The sequence below is a fragment of the Episyrphus balteatus genome, chromosome 1, assembly GCF_945859705.1.
Source record: "Episyrphus balteatus chromosome 1, idEpiBalt1.1, whole genome shotgun sequence".
NCBI lineage: Eukaryota > Metazoa > Arthropoda > Insecta > Diptera > Syrphidae > Episyrphus > Episyrphus balteatus.
In genome coordinates, this window is record NC_079134.1 from 7,170,509 (window position 1) to 7,191,228 (window position 20,720).

The 20,720-nt window shown below is 30.0% G+C and overlaps 1 protein-coding gene across 1 annotated transcript in view; it reads right to left on the reverse strand.

Annotated features, from left to right (window-relative positions):
* LOC129905555 (mucin-12) overlaps nt 1-20,720 on the reverse strand; it is a 312,257-nt gene that overhangs the window by 180,379 nt on the left and 111,158 nt on the right. Inside the window, exon 3 of the mRNA XM_055981045.1 lies at nt 1,179-1,273. Within this exon, the coding sequence (XP_055837020.1) occupies nt 1,179-1,273 (95 nt within the window). The remainder of the gene's footprint in view (nt 1-1,178; nt 1,274-20,720) is intronic.

The following is a 20,720-nucleotide window of genomic DNA, read 5'->3' on the forward strand; positions in this document are numbered from 1 at the left end:
TGCATTGAAATGCAAATATTTCGAGGTAGGCACTTTTAAGGTAAAAGTCTGAAATGAATTCGGATAAAATTGTTGAACGAATATAAATGTAAAATACTAAAGTTTTGTCGAAAAATTAGAAAAAAAAATAAAAAAGTTTCGACATTTGATTTTTAAAAAATCGAAAAAAATCAACACGGCCACGTTCAAACGCTTATAGCATAGGAACGCCGCACCCAATGTTAATGGTTATGGTCTTAAAATGTAGCTTAGAATATACAAATGGTTTTTGTTTTTTTGTAAAAAAAAAATTTTTTGCATCTAACATGGATGCCTTGGCCATACCGAAAAGTCTTTTTTGTAAAAAAAAAAAAAACAAAAAGGTGAAAGAGAACCCCCTCCCTCTAAAACGGTACACCATTCAAAAAATCGCCCTACAAAAAATGTTCCCAATCCAACTTTCATCACATTTCTATACAAAAAACAGTGTCAATCTGAAGCAATGACACGGTATTATATTCTGCCCCGTCAACGCTGGGACAGGGTCATTGCAATGACACCCAGTCCTAAAACCCTGTTAACGCGTCCCAATGGCATTGACAGAGAGATTACACGGTCATCGAAAATAGTCAATACGTTGACCCAAAAATGTGTGTCAAAGCGAGTGTCATTGTACCCGTCAACGCAATGACAGCATTTTTCGTTGACTCTTGGGACAGATTGTGACGTCATTTTTACGTCAGAGAGTCAAGGCGTTGACCGATTTCGTTGACCGTGTAATCATAGCTTAAGTATTCCAAGCATTAAAATAATATAACAATAACAATAAATTTAGGATTTGTTTGAATTCAAATGTTAACCCTCTGTAGGTACACCTCTTTTTTGCGAATTTGGTTTATACTTTTTCATGTCGATAGAACTTTTTTCGGTCTCACTATTTTATAGGGAATCATATATGAAATTGATGTAGAATTTTCCGAGGAATTCGAATATTGTATTCAAAATTCAAAAAAATGTATTTTCACCCTTATATAGACACTTATTTGTGACCACTTTTTATTTTTGTCCTGCCAAATTCGCAACCGTGTGCCGGCAGAGGGTTGAAAGACAATTTCTTTTTTTTTAAGTTGAATAGTCATAATTTGTGGGTTCTTAAAAAAAATTGTTATAAAAAATGTACATATTAAACAGATACTTACTTGATGGAGTTTTGGCAAGTAATTTAGGTGATCCACTAGAAAGACTCAAATCACTTTGTGAACTCTGTTGGCTGTCTTTACTGTAGGATCGTCCCCTAGAAAAAGAGAAACAAAATAATATTTAGCATTTTTTTTAACAAAAGCAACAGTTTCATATACATAAATCACCCCCAGAAAATAAAGCCCTTACAAAGAAAAAATATTTACTTATACTAATTCTTCTCATATATTTTTAATTGTGAAAACTTTCTTGGCTAACTCTAACTAACTTAGGTATAACATATTATATTCTACTAAAATAATTGATTTTTCATTTTAAACCAAAAACCATAACGTATAAGTTTCCTTTTCTCAAATTATTAAGTAGTCACTGTATCGTATACGTACTTTTTTTATTTTTTTTTTCTAAAAAACTTACCATTACTTAAATTTTAAAAAGACCATAAATAGGTTTAATAAAAAATTATAGGCACATCTCCAAAATCAAGGAGCGTGGTCAACCTTGATAGTGTAAGGCTTACGATCCTATTGATTTAAGTTAGAAACACAAGTTGTGAAATTATTCTAGACATTGTAAAAGTAACCACTTCTATATTAAAGGCTAAATTTTCTTTCTATAGATATCCTTTCAATTTTGTTTTTTTCTTTTTCCTATGAAAAAGTAAATAGTTTCAGTAGAACACTTACAATAGATAGACCCATACAAACAAAACATGCACTGAATATATGAGATTTATTTCAATTTTCTTTAGAGACCAAAGAAATTGCGGTGTTTCGAAAATTCCTTTCAAAGATGATTCAAAAGACAAATTAATTGTATATCCTTGTCTGATATCAGAAGGGTTTCTTAGAATATATGTACAGACATTTTTAATTTAAAAAAACAAAACCACATTCCTCCATCATTCATTACATCTTTTCATTCATTCACTTTTCAAATCAACACCCTCGAGCAAATATCATAAATGTACTAACCAATCCTTGTCAATCCCTTTTTTCTTCATCGCATCATTCAATTAACCAACATCCATTTATTCAACACAAACACACACACACACATGGTACACCTATCATAATGTGTATTAACAGTGTTTAAGAATTCCACAAGAGTATCCTTCTTGAATTAGTCCCCAGCCGACGATGACGCCAGCCATCAGCAGTGTGGAGCATCTATTCTTCGAGACTTATATTTTTCTTGCAATTATCCAAAGAACCTAACCATTCTACAAATATAATCTCACTTTACCACTGTATTTACCCACATGATATGTCCTCCTTGCCACACTAATATGCGGGGAGGGCATTGGATTGAAATGGATTTTGTTCTCTTTGGCTGGCTTATTGTGCTTGTTCAGGATGCATAAAGCATACCCATCAGTACACAGTAGCAGCCAGCAGCGGTTGCATGATGAATGCATCCTATATCCCCATTTCAAAAAACCCCATTGTGAATAGGATCTAAGCGAAGACCGACGACGACGGGTATGTGTAAATACAAGCGTTAAGTGGGTTAAGAGAGCACACATGCGATTTGATATTCATCACACACACACACACGCAGAGGGTACCCCCCCCCCGCTTAAACACATAGCCAAGATTGTTGTTAAGAAGGATGTTGTGCATTTTTGAACGATGACATAAAATTTATTTTTCTTCTATGGTTTGTTTTTACAGAACGAAAATTGGGTCACGATGAGAAGAAAAAGTCAGAAAAACCCTTCGAGCTATCATTTTATAAAAATTGCATTTTTTTATGTTCTAAAATATTCATATATTTTTTTTTCCTGTCCTACTCCGAATGCGGTGTTCGATTATAGCCTGATGTCAATGTCAATGCAGGTTATGTGTCCTGATGACATTGGCCAATAGCTCCGAATGGCACAGTTCCAATTTTTTTTTTAACGAACCTATAAAAACGGTGTCGGTGTCTTGTCTACTTATAATGTCCTTGTGTAGTTTTGTGTTATTTCAAAACTTTTATAGGTCAAATTACGAGTATAATTTTTAGCCCTAGAAAATGCAATGAAAGACTATGAATTGCTTGTACGTGACCTTTGAGTTGGTTATGGCTTCAGATAAATATCTGCTTCTTGAATATCAAAAAGGATGGCGATGATGCGTATAGGAATATTTTTTTCATTTTTTCTTCTCTCTTTCGGTTTTTTGCAAAAGATTACATCAGCGAGAGATTTTAATGAAGTTTTTTTAATTAAAATTAATAAGAATGGGTGTGAGAAAAATAAAGGGAGTGTATTATGAATATGAAATCAAAAGAAATTTGCAAAATATGAGAGTATTTATGATTTTTTTTTTTTTTGTGAAGAGGAATTAACTGATGTTGAACAGATGTTCATTATGAATTTAAGCATAAACTGTGTAATATTTAACTGAAGGCATTTTATTTATTTATTTTTTTTTTCTAAAGAGATTTCAGATTTCAAAAGATAAAATCAACACGATGACCTTTATATGAAAATATTTATGCACGATTTGTACTATGAATGGTTTTAACTGACAACTTGATGTGAAATAAACACATTTTTTTTTGTATTCAGAATATACAATTTGAGAGTGTTATCTCTACTTAAGTGTCAAGTTACATTTTGTTATAGCAATAATGTACAATATGAGATGTATTTGTTTTTTTTTTCTGTCAAGTTTGATTTAGGAATTCAATATGGGTTTGAGATTAGATATAGAGATTAGATAGATTTACACAGGGTGACTTAGTGCAAGTAAAAGCTATCGTCAATTTTTTACCTCTAAACGTTATTCACAACAAGTAGCTGCAGCAATAACGTTCCAAGACACCGTTTCATCAAGATTCATTTAATAATAAAAATCCCCTTTTTTTAACACCAAAACGTTCATTTTTCCCCTTTTTCGTAAAAAAAATTCCCTTTTTTCCAGAAAAAAAAATGCAAGTATTTATTTTTTTTTTAATTTTTTTACTTAAATCTTTTTTTTAAGCATATTAATTTTGTATTTAATTTATTTATAAAAATAAAAACTTTATAATGGACATAAGTAAATAAAAACAATTAACAAAAATGAAGCTAAAAATGCATATATCATTTTCAAACTCAAAACAGTCAAAATAAAATTTATAAAGTATGGAACTACTTCATAAATTTAATTTTGAGGGTAAATCTAAAATATCAGTGCTAATTTAATAACAAATAGATATTATGTTCTATATTTAATGTATTTTTGTAAATCATAGAGTATTTATGCCGATTAAGGCAGGCTTTTTTAACAACGATGTCTTAAAAATGTATAAGTATTTTTTTTACTTTTATTTATTTTACTGCCGCGGCTGCTGGCTGAAAATTTCGTTTGATATACCCAAAAAAATACAGATTCCCTTAATGAAATATTTTGAGGAGTGAATTAAAAAATGGAAGCACCCTAGTTTTTAGAAGAGCTGGCAAATTAAAAAAACTACTTAGCGTGGAATACGATAGTTTATTTCGAAATTAAGTTTTATTTAAATTGATTCCATTGTTCAAAGATTGTGTCTAACGTTTTTGTAAGTTTAAATTTTTCCCCTTTTAGATATTTTTTCCCGTTTTTTATCCCCGTCCCCTATTTTATCCCTTTCGTCTAAGAAAATCGGCAAAAATGGTGATTTTCCCCTCAACCTGGGATCCCTGGATCAAAGATGTTCTATTCTGCATGTTAAGCATGTTTTCTTAAAAAATTGTTATTTTTAGTTTAAATCTGGTTTTCTCCTAAAAGCTTTTTTTATTTCAACTAACTTTTTTTTAAATATAAATCAAAAATAAAATTTTGAAAAAAATAATTTTTGGATTAAAAAAAAATTATTCAAAAAAGTGGTCACAAAAAAGTATCTTTATAAGGGTGAAAATATTTTTCTTCGGAATTTTGAATACAATATTCGAATTCCTCGGAATATTCTACATCAATTTTATACTTGATTCTTTATAAAATATTGTGACCGAAAAAAGTTCTAGCGACATGAAAAAGTATAAACCAAATTCGCACCCGTGTGCCTATCACGTCACAAAAAAGAGGTGTGCCTACAGAGGGTTAAGTAGATGGTAGTTGCGCTTTTCAAAAATGTATATTTTTGGTTAAAAATTTAAATATCAGTTGTCTTCCATTAATTCAATATAATTGAAAATCTGTCTCATTTCAATTTATTTACAGATCTCTGTTATTTGGCTTTCTAATTCTTCTGAACTAAATCCCATTAAATATATTTGTAATTATAAAAACTGCCTTACATAATTCTATTAAATAACTTACTTATAACATTTTGTTATATGGTGCTTAGGTTCATTAGGTTCATTAGGTTCAATACTCAAGTGTGACGGAAAAAGTTTTTCAAATTAAATGAAAAATTACTAGACTAAGCACCACATACAAATGGAATAAAGGAGTCTGATGATCGGATTTGCATCCGTGAAACAGTACTGTAACTCTAGCCATAAACACTTGGTGGTAGCACCTTCAAGATGTTGTTGCTGTTCAAAGACTATTATAACATTTTCACCTAAAATATTTGTTCTTTCCTTATAATTAAAATACAACCAAAATACCACGGTGTTAACGTGTCATTTTCTCTTATTATTACTTGGTCACTGTGGTGTATACGTACTATTTTTTTATTTTCTAAAAAAGTAACCTTTACTTAAAGGCAGTGAAATTCAAATGAAATTTTCTAAGGCGGGGAAAATTAGTAACGGATTCTTGCAGAGGAGTTAAATACAAGCATTTTTTACTATGGGAAGGGGGGTCTATCTCCCCCCGTTTAGGAGGGAGGGGCAATTTTCTAAAAAAGTAACTCAAAATAAAAAAAAAATTATTTAAAAACGACGGCAACACCTACAGTTATGAGTGATACATTTTTCAAAAGGCAGAATATTACACTTTATATTAGTTTTTAAATCAAGTTATTTTAATCAATACTTTTTGAAATAATCGATTTCAAAGTCAAATTTTGGGCAAAAAAAGTTGGAAATTAAACTTTCAAGGTCAAATATATATATGATGTGCACCGCTGAGGCCTGCCAGACCAAGATTTTCTTACTAATGCTGAAAACTACCACTGTACGAATTTTCAGCCTTAAAAGAGCTACCTTAGTCAAATGTGCCACTAGCTCTTGGACTAAGAGGAATGGCGTAATTGAGAAAGGTGGCGCACAGAAGTGTAAGAGGGCTTCCATCAACTAGAAGCATCTGGCAAAGGTTAGGGCTGACTGAAGAAGATTGTTGTTTAAGGCTCAATTCTAACCAAGCGCTGGTCACGATAAGTTAGCAACTAGGTAAGTAGAATTCTGGAGTACCTTTTCAAAAGGGAATGAATTCAATTTTCAGTTGTTTTTTTTTTTTTAACTTAATTCAACTACCCCAATTTAAATGAAACCAGCATATTGATCTCACAAATCGACAAATGACAAAAGTATTTGTATCCCCCTTTTCAAAAGTCACACTCCACTTTGCCTTCTTACAAGAACGAAAATCAACAAAACACAAATTTCAAAGATGGAAAATGTGTCGAGATCAGGTAATGTGCGATATTCCTACACTGAGGGAAAAAAAACGCATCGTAAAATTTAATATGGTCAATGTTGATTTAACGTTCAAAAAACTAATATGAAACATCAATACCTAAATTAAACTTGAAACAACGTAAAAAAAAGCACTTTAGCTTTTCTTGCATTTATCACCCTAATTTTCAACAGTGAGATAGCAAATTTAAAATTTTCATCTTCAAAAGGAAACTGTTAGCATAAATTGAGTGACGAAGTAAATTAAAATGTATTTGAATGACTTCGGATACAAGGGAGACAAATTATGTCATTGAGTGTAATGTATAAAGCATTGGTAGCCACACAATATATATTGATTTGATAAAAAGGTTACCCCAGGGGCCCCAAAAAAAATAAACTGCTTTTTTAATAGAAAAATTATAATTTTATCTTAGGGCATCAAAAAATATAACTTGAAAAATCTTTGCAACCACAAATAATAAATTAGGGGCCCCAAAAAAGCAAAAACAACTTCAAGCCAAGGTCCTGCAGGGCCCCAAATGGACTTAAAAAAAATTAAATTAAAAAAAATTGTTTTTTAAATTAAATTATATTTGTTGATGGATTACTAAATATTACTTAAGTAGCCCCAATCAAATATTAATTTGAGGGCCCCAAAATCTATTACTAAGGAGCCCAAAAATATTCATCAAATTTTCTAATGACATGACAAATATTTGAGGATCCTCAAAACCTATTACTGCAGTGGTTCAAAACAATCAAATGGAAAATTAAATATCAATTTAGGGGCCCCAACATAAATACATCAGGGCCCAAAATAAAATCATTACGTTATTCGTGGCATTCCGAATATTACATCAGAACAGAGGCCCCAATACCTATTAATTCTTGGCTCCAAAAAAATTATATTATATTTTAGGGGCCTCTAAGCACTTAATTTTGAGGCCCCAAAAATAATTTTTCAGGGGCCCCAAAAGAAATAAACTATGTTTGATGATGGAAAATCAAATGTGTACACATTACTTCAGAACAGAGGCCCCCAGAATTATCAATTCTAAGCTATAAAAATTTATTTTATTGTCTCTAAATATTTAATTTTGGGGGCCCCTAGTACAAGTATTTACTTCTTTTAAGATTGAAGTTTTATTTAAGTATAGCAAAGTGCATTACGAACATATTAAAACATTAAAATAAACCTAAAAATAAATAAGCCATACAAAAAAAAAGTAAGGCGTATGCGTACTTTTTTTGTATCTAAGGGGCCCACAAATATCAAAGGGGCCCCAAAATTTAGTCTTGCCCCGGGGCCCCGACGAATCAACGTACGCCACTGGTATTTACTAAGCACTATCTGATGGCATCCTTACTTTTATACAAAAAATTTAAGCCTTGCTGAAAAAATAAATAAACTGTGGGATTTTAGTACTAAGTTGTATGGAGAACAAAACTTAAAAATGCGTTTTTCTCGAAAGGAGTTGGAATGGACTTGTGCTGTTTTTCCCCTGGACCCTTCAGATGCAGATCACTTCGCCCAACTATAACTTCAAATTAAGTTCTCTTGTTTTTTATTTGGTTCGCATTTTCATGACAAATGCGATGAGTAGTTTTTTTTTTAAGTTCATTTCGATTTTTATTGCATTAATTTTGTTGAAGTTTGGATTAAAAGAAAGAAATTCGTTTAAATTATATTTAAACAAATATATTGCAATATATGTACATTCTAATTATTTCATTTTTTTTTTTTTTTTTTGTTAAGGGGGGAAATTCCTCTGGAATTTTTAATTTTTGCATTATTTTTTTTGCGTAATAAATTCACTTATCAACCGAAGAACTATTTTCAGTGGTCTTAGCCTTAAATGAAGCCTCAAAAGTCCCTAGATAGTCCCGAAACCTATGCGCTCCGAACCTACCTCAGTACGAAAACGAAAACTTTAAACGCATTTTTCTCAAAACGCGTTTTTTTCCGCGCCGTGCAACGTAACTCAAAAACTAATGAAGCTATCGACTTGAAATAAAATGCAAATTACTCGTTAACTTATTGGCCATAGCATGAACCTAAAAGTTTTTTTGGTCTCTAATTTTCTCTAATGCGTATAAATATATTTTATTGGAAAAAAATTCCTTTTTTGATCATAAATACTTTTCTGGACCAGGGCATTGCACGGCGCAAACGCAAGGCGTCAACTTCAAAAAGCTGTAGAGCCGCCATTTTGTTTTTTTCTTACTTCAAAAAAATCAATACTTCATAATGTCAATAATATCATATACTTTTAAAAATTTCAATAAATGCTTTCGGTTTTCCAAAAAAAAATATTGAAAAACCTGTCTTCCAGAGGGATTTCCCCCCTTAACCTTTAACGCGAATTATTCGCTACCATTAATTTATTATTTTTTTTTTTTTTTGTTCATTTAAATAATGCGAATAATAAACCAAGCTTATAAGTTATAATAAATAAGTTATAAATTCCAAATAGAAGTTGGTGTTTTTAAAATGGAAAATTATTGAGACTTATCAAATAAAGTTAAGTTCATTATTATACACTTTTTCAGCAAGTTTTAAATTAAAAAAAAAAAAAATGTTTCTATAAATTTCAAAACTATTCTAAAGATACCTATTGCTCAAATTTCAAGCCAAAAATTGGTAGGCCTCTAAAAGCTGTATTTTTTTTGGGACTTATTAAGAATCGATCGAGATAGCATGAAGTAAATTCAAAAATCGTTTACAAAAAACAGTCTATTGAACCTTCCATAAGCAAGGCGATGCAAGTAATTACTGGCAATCATTTTCATCGTTGTTACAGTAAACGATAGCAAACTTTATGTGACTCTTTTACCTTTTGAAAATATAAATTTTTTATTAATGAAAAAAGATATTTTATACTTTTTATTTGGAAAAGTTTTTATCTTCTCCTTAAACAAAAAGCCTTAATAAAACTTTCATTTAACTTGCATAAAAAAGGACTTAGTTGCGCTCTGGTTTTTTTTTTTTTTTTTTGTGAAATGATTAATATTTTCTTATTAAAAGCATTCCATCAAACTGGACAAATAATTTTATCCAAACCAGCATAACTAACAAATCTGGCAGATCCCATCATCGCACCTTTGAACAAGTTTCCAAATCAGTCACAAAGCAAAGCACCCGATAAGCATTTACTTTAACACCTGATACTGCTTCATCACGACCATTTTTAATCTACACTATGTGAAGGAATTCAGTGCAAAAAAAGAAAGCAAAGAAACAACAATATTTTTTTGTTGGCTCAATCGTACTATAAAGTTGAAATATGCCATCTAAAGCACAGGTGTTGATAAAACGAAACTATTAGCTGAAGCAATTACTTCGATTAACAACATGCTGCCGGCAGTTGCTGGTTTTTGCTTGCCCTGCCACATAACAAGCCTCAAAAGCATATACTCCATATACTCAAGTCTATAAGTTTGTTTGTAAAATGCTACAACAGTATACTTGCACATATTATGCATTATACAGTTATCGACGCGCAAAATCGTTCCACATTCACTTGTTTGCGGTGCAAAGCTAACATGGCTACCAACTCTACACCACAGGAAATGGAGAATATTCACCTAATTTATCGGACCCTGATGTTACTTCGTTTTTCTGCTGTATACAAACGAACTACATGAAACTGATGCAGACCTCCGATAACACCAACTCAGTGTTGTTGTTGTTGGTGTGTTATCGATTGCGATGCGAATGCGGGTGTAGGATAGGAGTCAAATAGAGGTGGAGGTGGAGGTCATTGCAACACCACTAACTCGACGCAACGCTTCACTAACTGCAAAGCAAATTTAAACCCTCTAACGGTGCTTATCTAATGCACACAAACAGGACGATAGAATCAGATATAGTAGCCAACCATGCTGTACACATTATTGAACATAGCCGCACTACCATGCCAACCAACAACAAGTACAAAAGTCCAGAGATACCAGATACGTCACTGTCGATGAGCTACTACAACACCGATTGACGGTTCAACGGTTCGGAAGAAATGATCCAGAGATACCAACCGAGGAGTAACAAAAAAAAAGTTAGTTTTCAGGGAAGAACATGGAATTAAATCGCATACAATAGAATATGCACTCGAATGGACATACTGAGGTGTAAACAAAAGGAGACAGACTGAGTGGGTATAGAAGAGCGAAGTGATATAATAAATACAGTCTTTGAAAGTCGGTACTGTGACATAGGGATCAGGGACCGGGCGGAACACGACAAGGAGCGTGTGATAATGGCAGAGAAACTGTTGCGCTTTTGTGTTGTGGCAAATTGCTAGTAAGTGCACTTATCACAAGATGAATTTGGCTTATTTTTTTTTGTATAATAAAGAGGTTAACTTTCAGGCGAATAAGTTGTATGGAAGACAAGATCAAGAAAATTTGTTTTGATGCATCAATTAGTGAACAAAAGACTTGTACTCATGGGATAATAATGTTGTGATGATGAAAGCGTTGCTACTTCTTGTTGTTGCAAGCCATTTAAATTTCAGTAAAATGATAGCCAGGCGGAATTAGGATTAGAAATTATAATGGGTCTATTGACGTCAACCTAGACTAAGAGTTAAAAAAGATGAAAAAAGAATCAGTTTCACCAGAATTTTGTTAAAATGAATTAAAGTTAATTAAAAAAGAGGATTGAAAGAAAGCCTTTTATAATGATAAAGTTAGGGATGGTATCATTAACAGCATCAAGTAAATTGTTCAAAAACTGTGGGTGTTTTCGTAGAATTCCTTAAAAGCTTTTTTTCTTCTTTTTTTACACTTATAATTATTTTAAACGCAAAAATAGAGAACATTTTCTCAAATCAAGTAAGAATTTTAAGTGATTTGACATGGTGCCACCGTGAATGTAAACATTATTTCCTTATACGGCAAGTCAATTAAGAATTGATTCAACTCTATTAGTCTATTTCAAGCTCAGCAAGCTACCAAGTAGCAATTTAATACATGTTGTTTTCTCACTAAAACCTTTAAATGTCTAATAAATAATAATTAGCAGTTCGATCCAAAAAATAGTTTATTAGATTTATATTTTTGTCTAGAAAAACTTAATTGATGTTAATAATTAATTCACGTTTACGAAAAAAATTAGCATTTTAATTGGCAACAATTTAACACAAAAAAAAGGTACAAAATATCAAAATTCTATAAGATATTAAGCTAAACCATTTTTTTGATGTCAATTTTATTTTTATTTTTGGAGTACCTACAAAGAAGCACCAGGCACCTTTTTGTGGAGGTTCTTTAGTTAATCTACTACAAATAAAACGGAACCCAGTATTTCCATTAATACACAAAATTTCACGTTTTACAAAACCTAGCATAGAATTGGATTTTTTAACGATCAAATAAATGAATTCCGTAAAATTCAGATTTGGGTTAAAATTAATAGTTTTGGGTTGAAAAATGTATTATACATTAGGGTGGGTCAAAAAAATCGAAATTTTTTTTTTTGATTTGGTACTCCGAAAAATCGATTGCTAGACCCCTCTAGAATATACACACCAAATATGAGCTCTTTATATTAATGGGAAGGTCCTCCGCTTTGCAATTTTCCATTTTTACATCAAGCTTCTACTAAAAAAAAATAATTTTTTTATTAATTGACTTTTTAGCAAATTTCTTTTCATATTCTTGTAGGAAATTGAACGCTCTACAAAAAAGGCCTTATAAACTTTTTTCGTTAATCTAACCGTTGAATAGATATTTGAGGTCCAAAAATCGAGAAAATCTTTAGAAATTCGTTTTTTGTTCTTAATTTTGTAACAAATTGAAAAATTATAATGATCAAACGCGCAAGACATATTCTTGTTGGAAATTGATTGTTCCACAAAAAAGGTCTTAATAACTTTTTTCATTAATCTAACCATTCTAAAGATATTCGAGGTCAAAGTTAAAAAAAAATATAAAAACATTTCATATTTTTAAAAAATTTCTAATTCACTGAAACTTCATTATTTTCAAATTAGCAAGATATATTCTTGTAGGGGCTTAAACGTTCTACAAAAAATTCCTTGGCATCAAATTGATTGCTTTAACCGTTTAGAAGATATTCGTATCCAAATCGCAATGCATACGGGTCATAAGAAAACTATTGAAATCAGTGAGCATTGGTTTGGATACGAATATCTTCTAAACGGTTAAAGCAATCAATTTCATTCCAAGGAATTTTTTGTAGAACGTTTAAGCCCCTACAAGAATATATCTTGCTAATTTGAAAATAATGAAGTTTCAGTGAATTAGAAATTTTTTAAAAATATAAAATGTTTTTATATTTTTTTTTAACTTTGACCTCGAATATCTTTAGAATGGTTAGATTAATGAAAAAAGTTATTAAGACCTTTTTTGTGGAACAATCAATTTCCAACAAGAATATGTCTTGCGCGTTTGATCATTATAATTTTTTAATTTGTTACAAAATTAAGAACAAAAAACGAATTTCTAAAGATTTTCTCGATTTTTGGACCTCAAATATCTATTCAACGGTTAGATAAACGAAAAAAGTTTATAAGGCCTTTTTTGTAGAGCGTTCAATTTCCTACAAGAATATGAAAAGAAATTTGCTAAAAAGTCAATTAATAAAAAAATTATTTTTTTTTAGTAGAAGCTTGATGTAAAAATGGAAAATTGCAAAGCGGAGGACCTTCCCATTAATATAAAGAGCTCATATTTGGTGTGTATATTCTAGAGGGGTCTAGCAATCGATTTTTCGGAGTACCAAATCAAAAAAAAAAATTTCGATTTTTTTGACCCACCCTATTATACATATTAGGTTAAAATTAACTGCAAAGTCCTAAGAGCTTTGAAGACGCAGTAAAGCTCGTTTGGTATAGATATTCTATAACCAAACAAATTCGGAGTTCGTTTTTTGACAAATATCATTGTTTTACAATTACCTAGTAGAATTGAGATTCAAACCAATGCACAAAAAATGCGGTAAGAATCAGTAAAATAAAAACAATATTAATTTTTTCCATTTCATACTTTTCTGTATCTTTATAATTCACACTGTAGTTTAACATATTTCAAATTAGTTATAAATCAAACTGCGTTTGTGTAGTAAAAAAGAGATTGTCTGTAAAGCCGGTTTACGGACGATGATTTTACGTGATAACGTCGTAAGAAAACAGGTTGTCTGCTTTTGTTTAAAATGAGTCAATTGAAGCGTTTATTTATTTCAAACAATCATAATTTACAAGAAAAAGCTAAAAAAATTAACTTTTTTATTTTATCATTATATTAATTTCTATATATGTCAAAAGCTAAAAAAAATATGCTATTTAAAAGCCAAGTATTTCTTCTAAAGGATAAAAACATTTTAAAACTTTTACAATGCGCAAAAAGTATTAAAATAATTTATCATTTCTTATGAAAAAAAAGAAAAATCACTTCCCTCACCCAAAAATTCATTTTTTTGATATAACAACCTATAATAAATTTAAAATACCACTTGGCACAAAAAAGCTTGTTTTTTCCGTTATTCGGTCAGAAATCATTTTAAAATAGCAATTTTTTGTACATATATGCGCACGGTCATAGACTACATGTTCTATTAGTTTGAGATTTTTTGAAAACTACGAAAAATAAAAACTCACCCGAAAATACCCCAAAATAAGTAGGTGTTTTTCAAAAATTCATATTTCGAAACGCAGACACTTAAAAAAAAACTCGTATTAGATCCCTTGCTTTTTTTATTATCTTTTGAATGACGTTTTTCAAATTGTCAAAAAAAAATTTCTCCTACCTATAAGCACTACTTTGTCAAAGGTATATCTCATGTTTTAGTTTTAGAAAACCATTTATTACTTAGTTTTGAAATTTTTTTGAAATTTTTTTCAATGCAGTCTTGCAATGAATTTATCATTGTCGCGTTTAGAACATAGCCAATTTTTTGCAGTTTTGTTTTATCCCTTTTTACCCTATTAAATGACGATATTTTAAAAATCCTTCATTTGGATTAAGCTTTAGGTTATTATCTTTCAAATAAGCTATAGAAGATTTTCGTATCTCTAATAGTTTATTTTTAATTATGAATTGAAGTTTTTGCCGCACTGCGAAAGTGCGAAAGTGGAACGGGAGAAAATGGCGTCACTTTTTTGTGGTGGCTGCCATGGTTCATCGATTTATAAGACGTTATCACGTCAAAAATGCAAATAATTAAGAAGTGAATTTGACAGAAATTCAAAGCATTAAATAATTTATTTTCAAGTTCATGGCTTTCTGTCTTCTGAACTATACTATTAAATTTTAGTCATTTAATCTATAACTTGCAGTCAAGAGAGATGGTTTTAACAATACTTCATTTATTAAATTATAATAAGTTTGTCAGAAGTTATGAGGGAACAAATGAAATTATGAACATACTACATACATGCAACGCCATCGAATGCATAATTCTTAGTCCAGTCAAGTTATACTTTTGCTGAGAAATAATTCGCAACTGCAATTCGAACTCAAAATATGAAAGTACACTAGTACAGAAGCAAAACCCCCCATTTCCCACACAAATGTAGGGACGACTTTGGACGCCATTTTGTTTTGAACAGTTTTGCGAGTATCGCTTGTAGTTCGGCTAGTTTTGGTGTTAGACAAAAATGTTATGAGACAAAGTTGTAGTAAATTTTATTTCCCACAAAATATGTTAAGTAACTTTTTACTCTAAAACCTACCATTTAGGAATTATAATGAATTTCGTAAAACACTGTGCTCACTTTTTTTTTATATTCACCATAACTTTTTTTTAAACTTTTATCAAAAAATTGTTGTTATAAAATTTAAAGAACTATTAACTGTCTATGTTTGTCTCATATAAAGTTTTTTTGTCCGAGTTACCGTTACCTCACTAAAACGAAAAATCAATTAAAAAAAATTAGCAAAAACAGGGTGAGGGGAAAGTGCGATAACTGTGGCGCGGAAATTTTATAATGGTATTTTGAAAAGGGGTTCAATACAAGTATTTTTTACTACGGGAAGGGGGGGGTCTATGTCCCTCCGTTTAGGCGGGAGGGACAATTTTCTAAAAAAATAACATAAAATTAAAAAAAAAAATTTAAAAAAAAAAAACAACGGCACCACTTACAGTTATGAATGATACCTTTTTCAAAAGCCACAATTGTATGCGTTTTTGTAAATCAAGCTATTAAAATTTATAGCTTTTGAAATAATCGATCTCAAAGTTAAAATTAGGGATACTCGCAAAACTGTTCAAAACAAAATGGCGGCCAAAGTCGTCCCGACATTTGTGTGGAAAATGGGGGGTTTTGCTTCTGTACTAGTGTACTTTCATATTTTGAGTTCGAATTGCAGTTGCGAATTATTTCTCAGTCCTCAATACAACCAAATCTAAAATGACTGGACTATCTCCTTTTACCTTGATTTGACTTTGGAAGTAGATTTATATGTAGGGTAGAAGGGGGAGGATTTGCCAGGATTTAGGAAAATTGATTTAACGCAAAGTTTTTACGTTTCTTTTAATTTTTTTATATCTGATATTATTATTGACTTTATTATCTTCAGTTAAATATTTTTTTCATCTTGATATATTAATTATTTATATTTTTAATAATTTATTCAAAAAAACGAAAAGTGAAGAGGCAAAGCCTCCCCAGGTGGGAGGCTTTGCCACGGGGGTGGGGAGGGATTGCCAGTTACCTAAATATAAAAGTTAATACAAATAAAACCGATTATTGGTTAAACGAAACTTCTTTTTAGCTGAAAGTACGAAGAAGGGATTGATTTTTAAGGATTCTGCCATCCTATTTTGAGGAAGCTTGCTTCTGGCAAATGTACCCCATGGGGTGCATTTGCCAGAGCAAAACCTACCCAAAAACAAATGGCAAATGCACCCCACAAGCTAATCTTTCAAAAATTTACTTATAGCTTTTTTATAAGTTAAACAGTAAAAAAATCACTTTTACACAGCATAGTACACATAATTTTCAAAGGTTATTTGTATGAAAAAGTAATTTAACAAGACAAATATTAAAAATTTACGACGATTATGTACCTTCATATTTTGGTTTTCAACATTAAAAAACTAAAAAAAAACAAAAGCGTCTTATTTATTTCGTGTCCAGCCAAAAGTTGTCAAACTTTGTGGAAAGTTTTCAATCATAAATGTGCAACAGAAAATGATTGTTTGGTATTTAATATTCTGTTGGTTTGGAAAAAAACCTGGACTGGCAAAGGCACCCCACTGGCAAATGCTCCCCCTTCTACCCTACTTATTTATAAATACAAAAATGATTCGTTGAAAGCTATAAATAATGACATGGTTTGCAAAAACTAAGCCTAGAAATTAATTTACAAAGTATTGAAATATTAATTTCTAGAATAAACTCATTTACAACAGACTTTCTATATTTCTTTCAATCTACAGAAATCTGTTCTAAAAAACTATTCCTCTAAATGGACTTCATAGAATTATGATATCATTTCTGAAAATGTGTCATTACAAACTTTAAATGCAAACGCAAAATAAAAACAAAACAACCACAAAAAAAAAATCAAAAGTCTACATTGAACGCAATAAACTTTAAAACCAATTAAAATCAATAAATTTCGCTTTAAATGTGTTTTCCATTTCAATAATTTTTTTTTATTGGAATAATGAAGTTTGTATGTATATGAATGGTGTAAAAAAAAAATCGATCGAATTTCCAAACATACAAATTTATGGTTAATAAATGTCTTTCCATTTTTATGTCGCCTTAAGATACAAAAAAAAGTTATGTATAATAAACGACCAGTTTTTATTTTATGAGTTGCTTCATTAAGTCAACGTCAACAAAATCTTTAGTAAAACTACCAAACAGAACTTGGATCATTCAAAGTGAAAAATAAAAGCTGCCGTCATCACATTTCATGCACTTGCTTGCATTGCATTCATAAATACATGTTACATGCATTTGAAACATTTTTACATTTATTATTCCAAATGAGAAAATTTTTATACTGTCTGTCATTACAGTGGCGGCAATCACAAACAAAAAAAAAAAATGATTTACTCAGCCACATGACCCAAAATCAAATTTCAAATCAAACAAAAATCCCACACACATGCAGCACACGTCTCTGATGGGTCTTCATCTGTGTCGTCGTTGTCGTAGTCGTTCAATGGCAATCTAATGTCAATAAAATTGTGTGTTCTGTCAGATACGAACAATTTGTGACAAAAAGACAAAGTTCCCACTCCTTCATGATTTTTCTTCTATTTTTTTTTTTTTCTTTTTGTTTGATTTCGCCTTAGCTGACAATCATTTTTAAATATTTCTTAGGAAAAGCAAAACAAAAAAAACTACGCCATTATCGTAATCTTCTCAAGGAATTTCTGAAATTCCTTCGCCATTTATATTAGGGGACAAAGCATTCCTGCTGATTTTAACTTTCATCAACTTTAGTTTTTTTTTTCATATTTTTACGTTTTAACGTAAACCAAGTTCAGGGTCAAGTTGACCGGGGGACCGGCTTAAATTTCGATTTCCAATATAAGACGCAATCTGTGTAGACGCTATTAAATGAATGCGATGTGATTTATAAGCAATGAAGCGATGTAAAGCTGATTTCGTCTGAAATTGATGTTTTTTTTTTCTTTTATTGGGTTGAACTCTTTTTTTTTTTTGGACTTTTTAGAGTGATTTTCGAGGACAACATGTCTGCCGTGAGAATGAGTAGTGGCTTTATATGTTTCAACTGATATTGCAGCATTACAAGTTGAAGAAACTCCACCTTTTTTGTGTGAGGAACAAAAAGTGCTTATTCAACAAATTGTATCACAATCAAAATAACAAGCAATCTAAATGGGTTATTAGTGATAAGACGCTTTTGGTGAGCTTATGATATCTTTCCAGGTAAAAGTTTGAATTTCAAATACTTAAAAGAGTATTTGCCTGTGTTGCATGAACTCGTTCATAAAATTTGAGAAATAGAGAAATTTAATTTAATTAGATTTAGTATTTGATGAAAAAATTATAGGTCCTCAGAAGCAACCTTGTGGTACACCATATTACAAGTTTAAGTAAAAAAATTGTTCAGAAATACTCTTGTCATTTCTAAGTTTTCAAATTTATTTTCAACTAAAGAATGCATTCATCTCAAAGTTTTTTTTGTAATATTCTTAAATAAACAGTAAAAACTATACCAAATATTTACTTAATTTTTTTTTACAGAATCCATTATTTGACCCTAAAACATTTTATATACAAATCATAAAATAAAACAAAGAATCACCAGTTTAAAGGTTGGGTTTTGTAAAAAAAAAACGCTTACGAGTGTTTTATACTTTGTAAATATGTTTACACTTTGTTTTATTTTTCAAGGACAACATTTCAACAAAATTGTTAAAAGAATTTCTGTTATGTTTGTTGGAAAGATTTTTGTTTGTAGGAGAGGCTACATATTTGTTGCGAAGTTTTTTTTTGTTTTGTCGATATTTCTGATAAAATTTGATAAATTCTTTGGAATTTTTAGATTATGACAAATAATTTATTTCCTATCAGCATTTGGATGTTTATGGAATATTGCGTGTCAGAAATTAATATGTTAATTTTTTTAAACGTGAATTAATTATTAACATTTATTAAGCTTTTCTAAACACAATATTACCTAATTAATTATTGTACTTGAATCAAACTGTTACTAAAAATATATTAAATATTTTAAACTTTTCTTGGAATAAAAACGTGTTTATCAAAGTACATTATTAATTTACATTTTTATAGCTTATTTAACTTACTAGAATAGAAAAATTAAGTAAGGGAAATTGATTTTTCATGGAAACACCATACCAAATTATTTAAATATTTGATTCCTTTGAAATTTTTGACAATTTTTTGCTCTTTTTAAGAATGTTGAGAAAATCACCTTCATTTGTATGCAAAAAAAAAATATTGAATAATTTTTGACAATGAAGTACTCGGGGTTTTACATTGAAACTCCCTTAATGGAATTCGAATTAAAATTATTCATCAGAAATTTTTTATTGTATTTTCGATTCCATTATAAAATTAAATTAACATAAATATGTATAATCTTGGAGTTAATTGCTTTAAAAAATATCCCGTACGTGTTTCAAAAAGCTTTTCAATAAGAATTTTTTTTTAAGTTTCAGCTTAAATGTTTGTGCATACCACTATTAAAAGTTAGTGCATAAAAAAACCGAATCTGTTTTTTTAATAGTATTTAAATGGAGCATTAAATGTACACTTTTACATTTTTACTTTGAACATTTTATTGCTTTTTTAACACATAAAGTGTTTCTTTTTTATGTTTCAATGCATTTACTTAAAATTTAAAAGGAAAACAGAACAACTATAGTTGCATAAATTGATTTTAAATATATTTAAAAATAAGATCTTCTTGGTATAAAAACCAATAAAATAAATGTTTGTAAAAAAAAAACCTATAAATAGTTCCGACATAGAAAAAATGGATTGATTGCTTTGCACTTTTTCAGCGTACTTAGATTTTTTTTTTAAGATGAAAACCTATGGAAATGGAAAAGTTCCTTTTTTCGAAATTGGCTCCAATGATTTTATCTAAAAATTACACATAAAAACCAATTTTCGAAATAAAAATAAATATTTGTTTGTACCGTTATTAACAGTACCTGCCATAAAACCATTTTTTGATTTATGAATTTCTCATAAGTTATGTAAAAATCTTACAAAATTGTCAAAAAACACATTTTTAGATTTTTAAAAAATATTTCAAAAATTTAATTTTGAAAAACAATTTCTTGAAAACATGTTCTTTGAACGGAAATTTTGATTGTTGAATAATATTTTCTTTAAAATGGCATAAAAACTTTTTTATTTTTAAACTTGTCAGATTCGAAAACGTGATTTTTATAAATTTCTTTCGGACTTTTCGCAACTCTAATTTCAACCTGAAGAAACATTTAGTGAACATAAATGGCTTCCATTCTTAGTCAAAATAAGAGAAATCGAAATTATAAACTATTTCTAATAAAAAAAAAATATTATTTATACAATACATTGGTTCATGT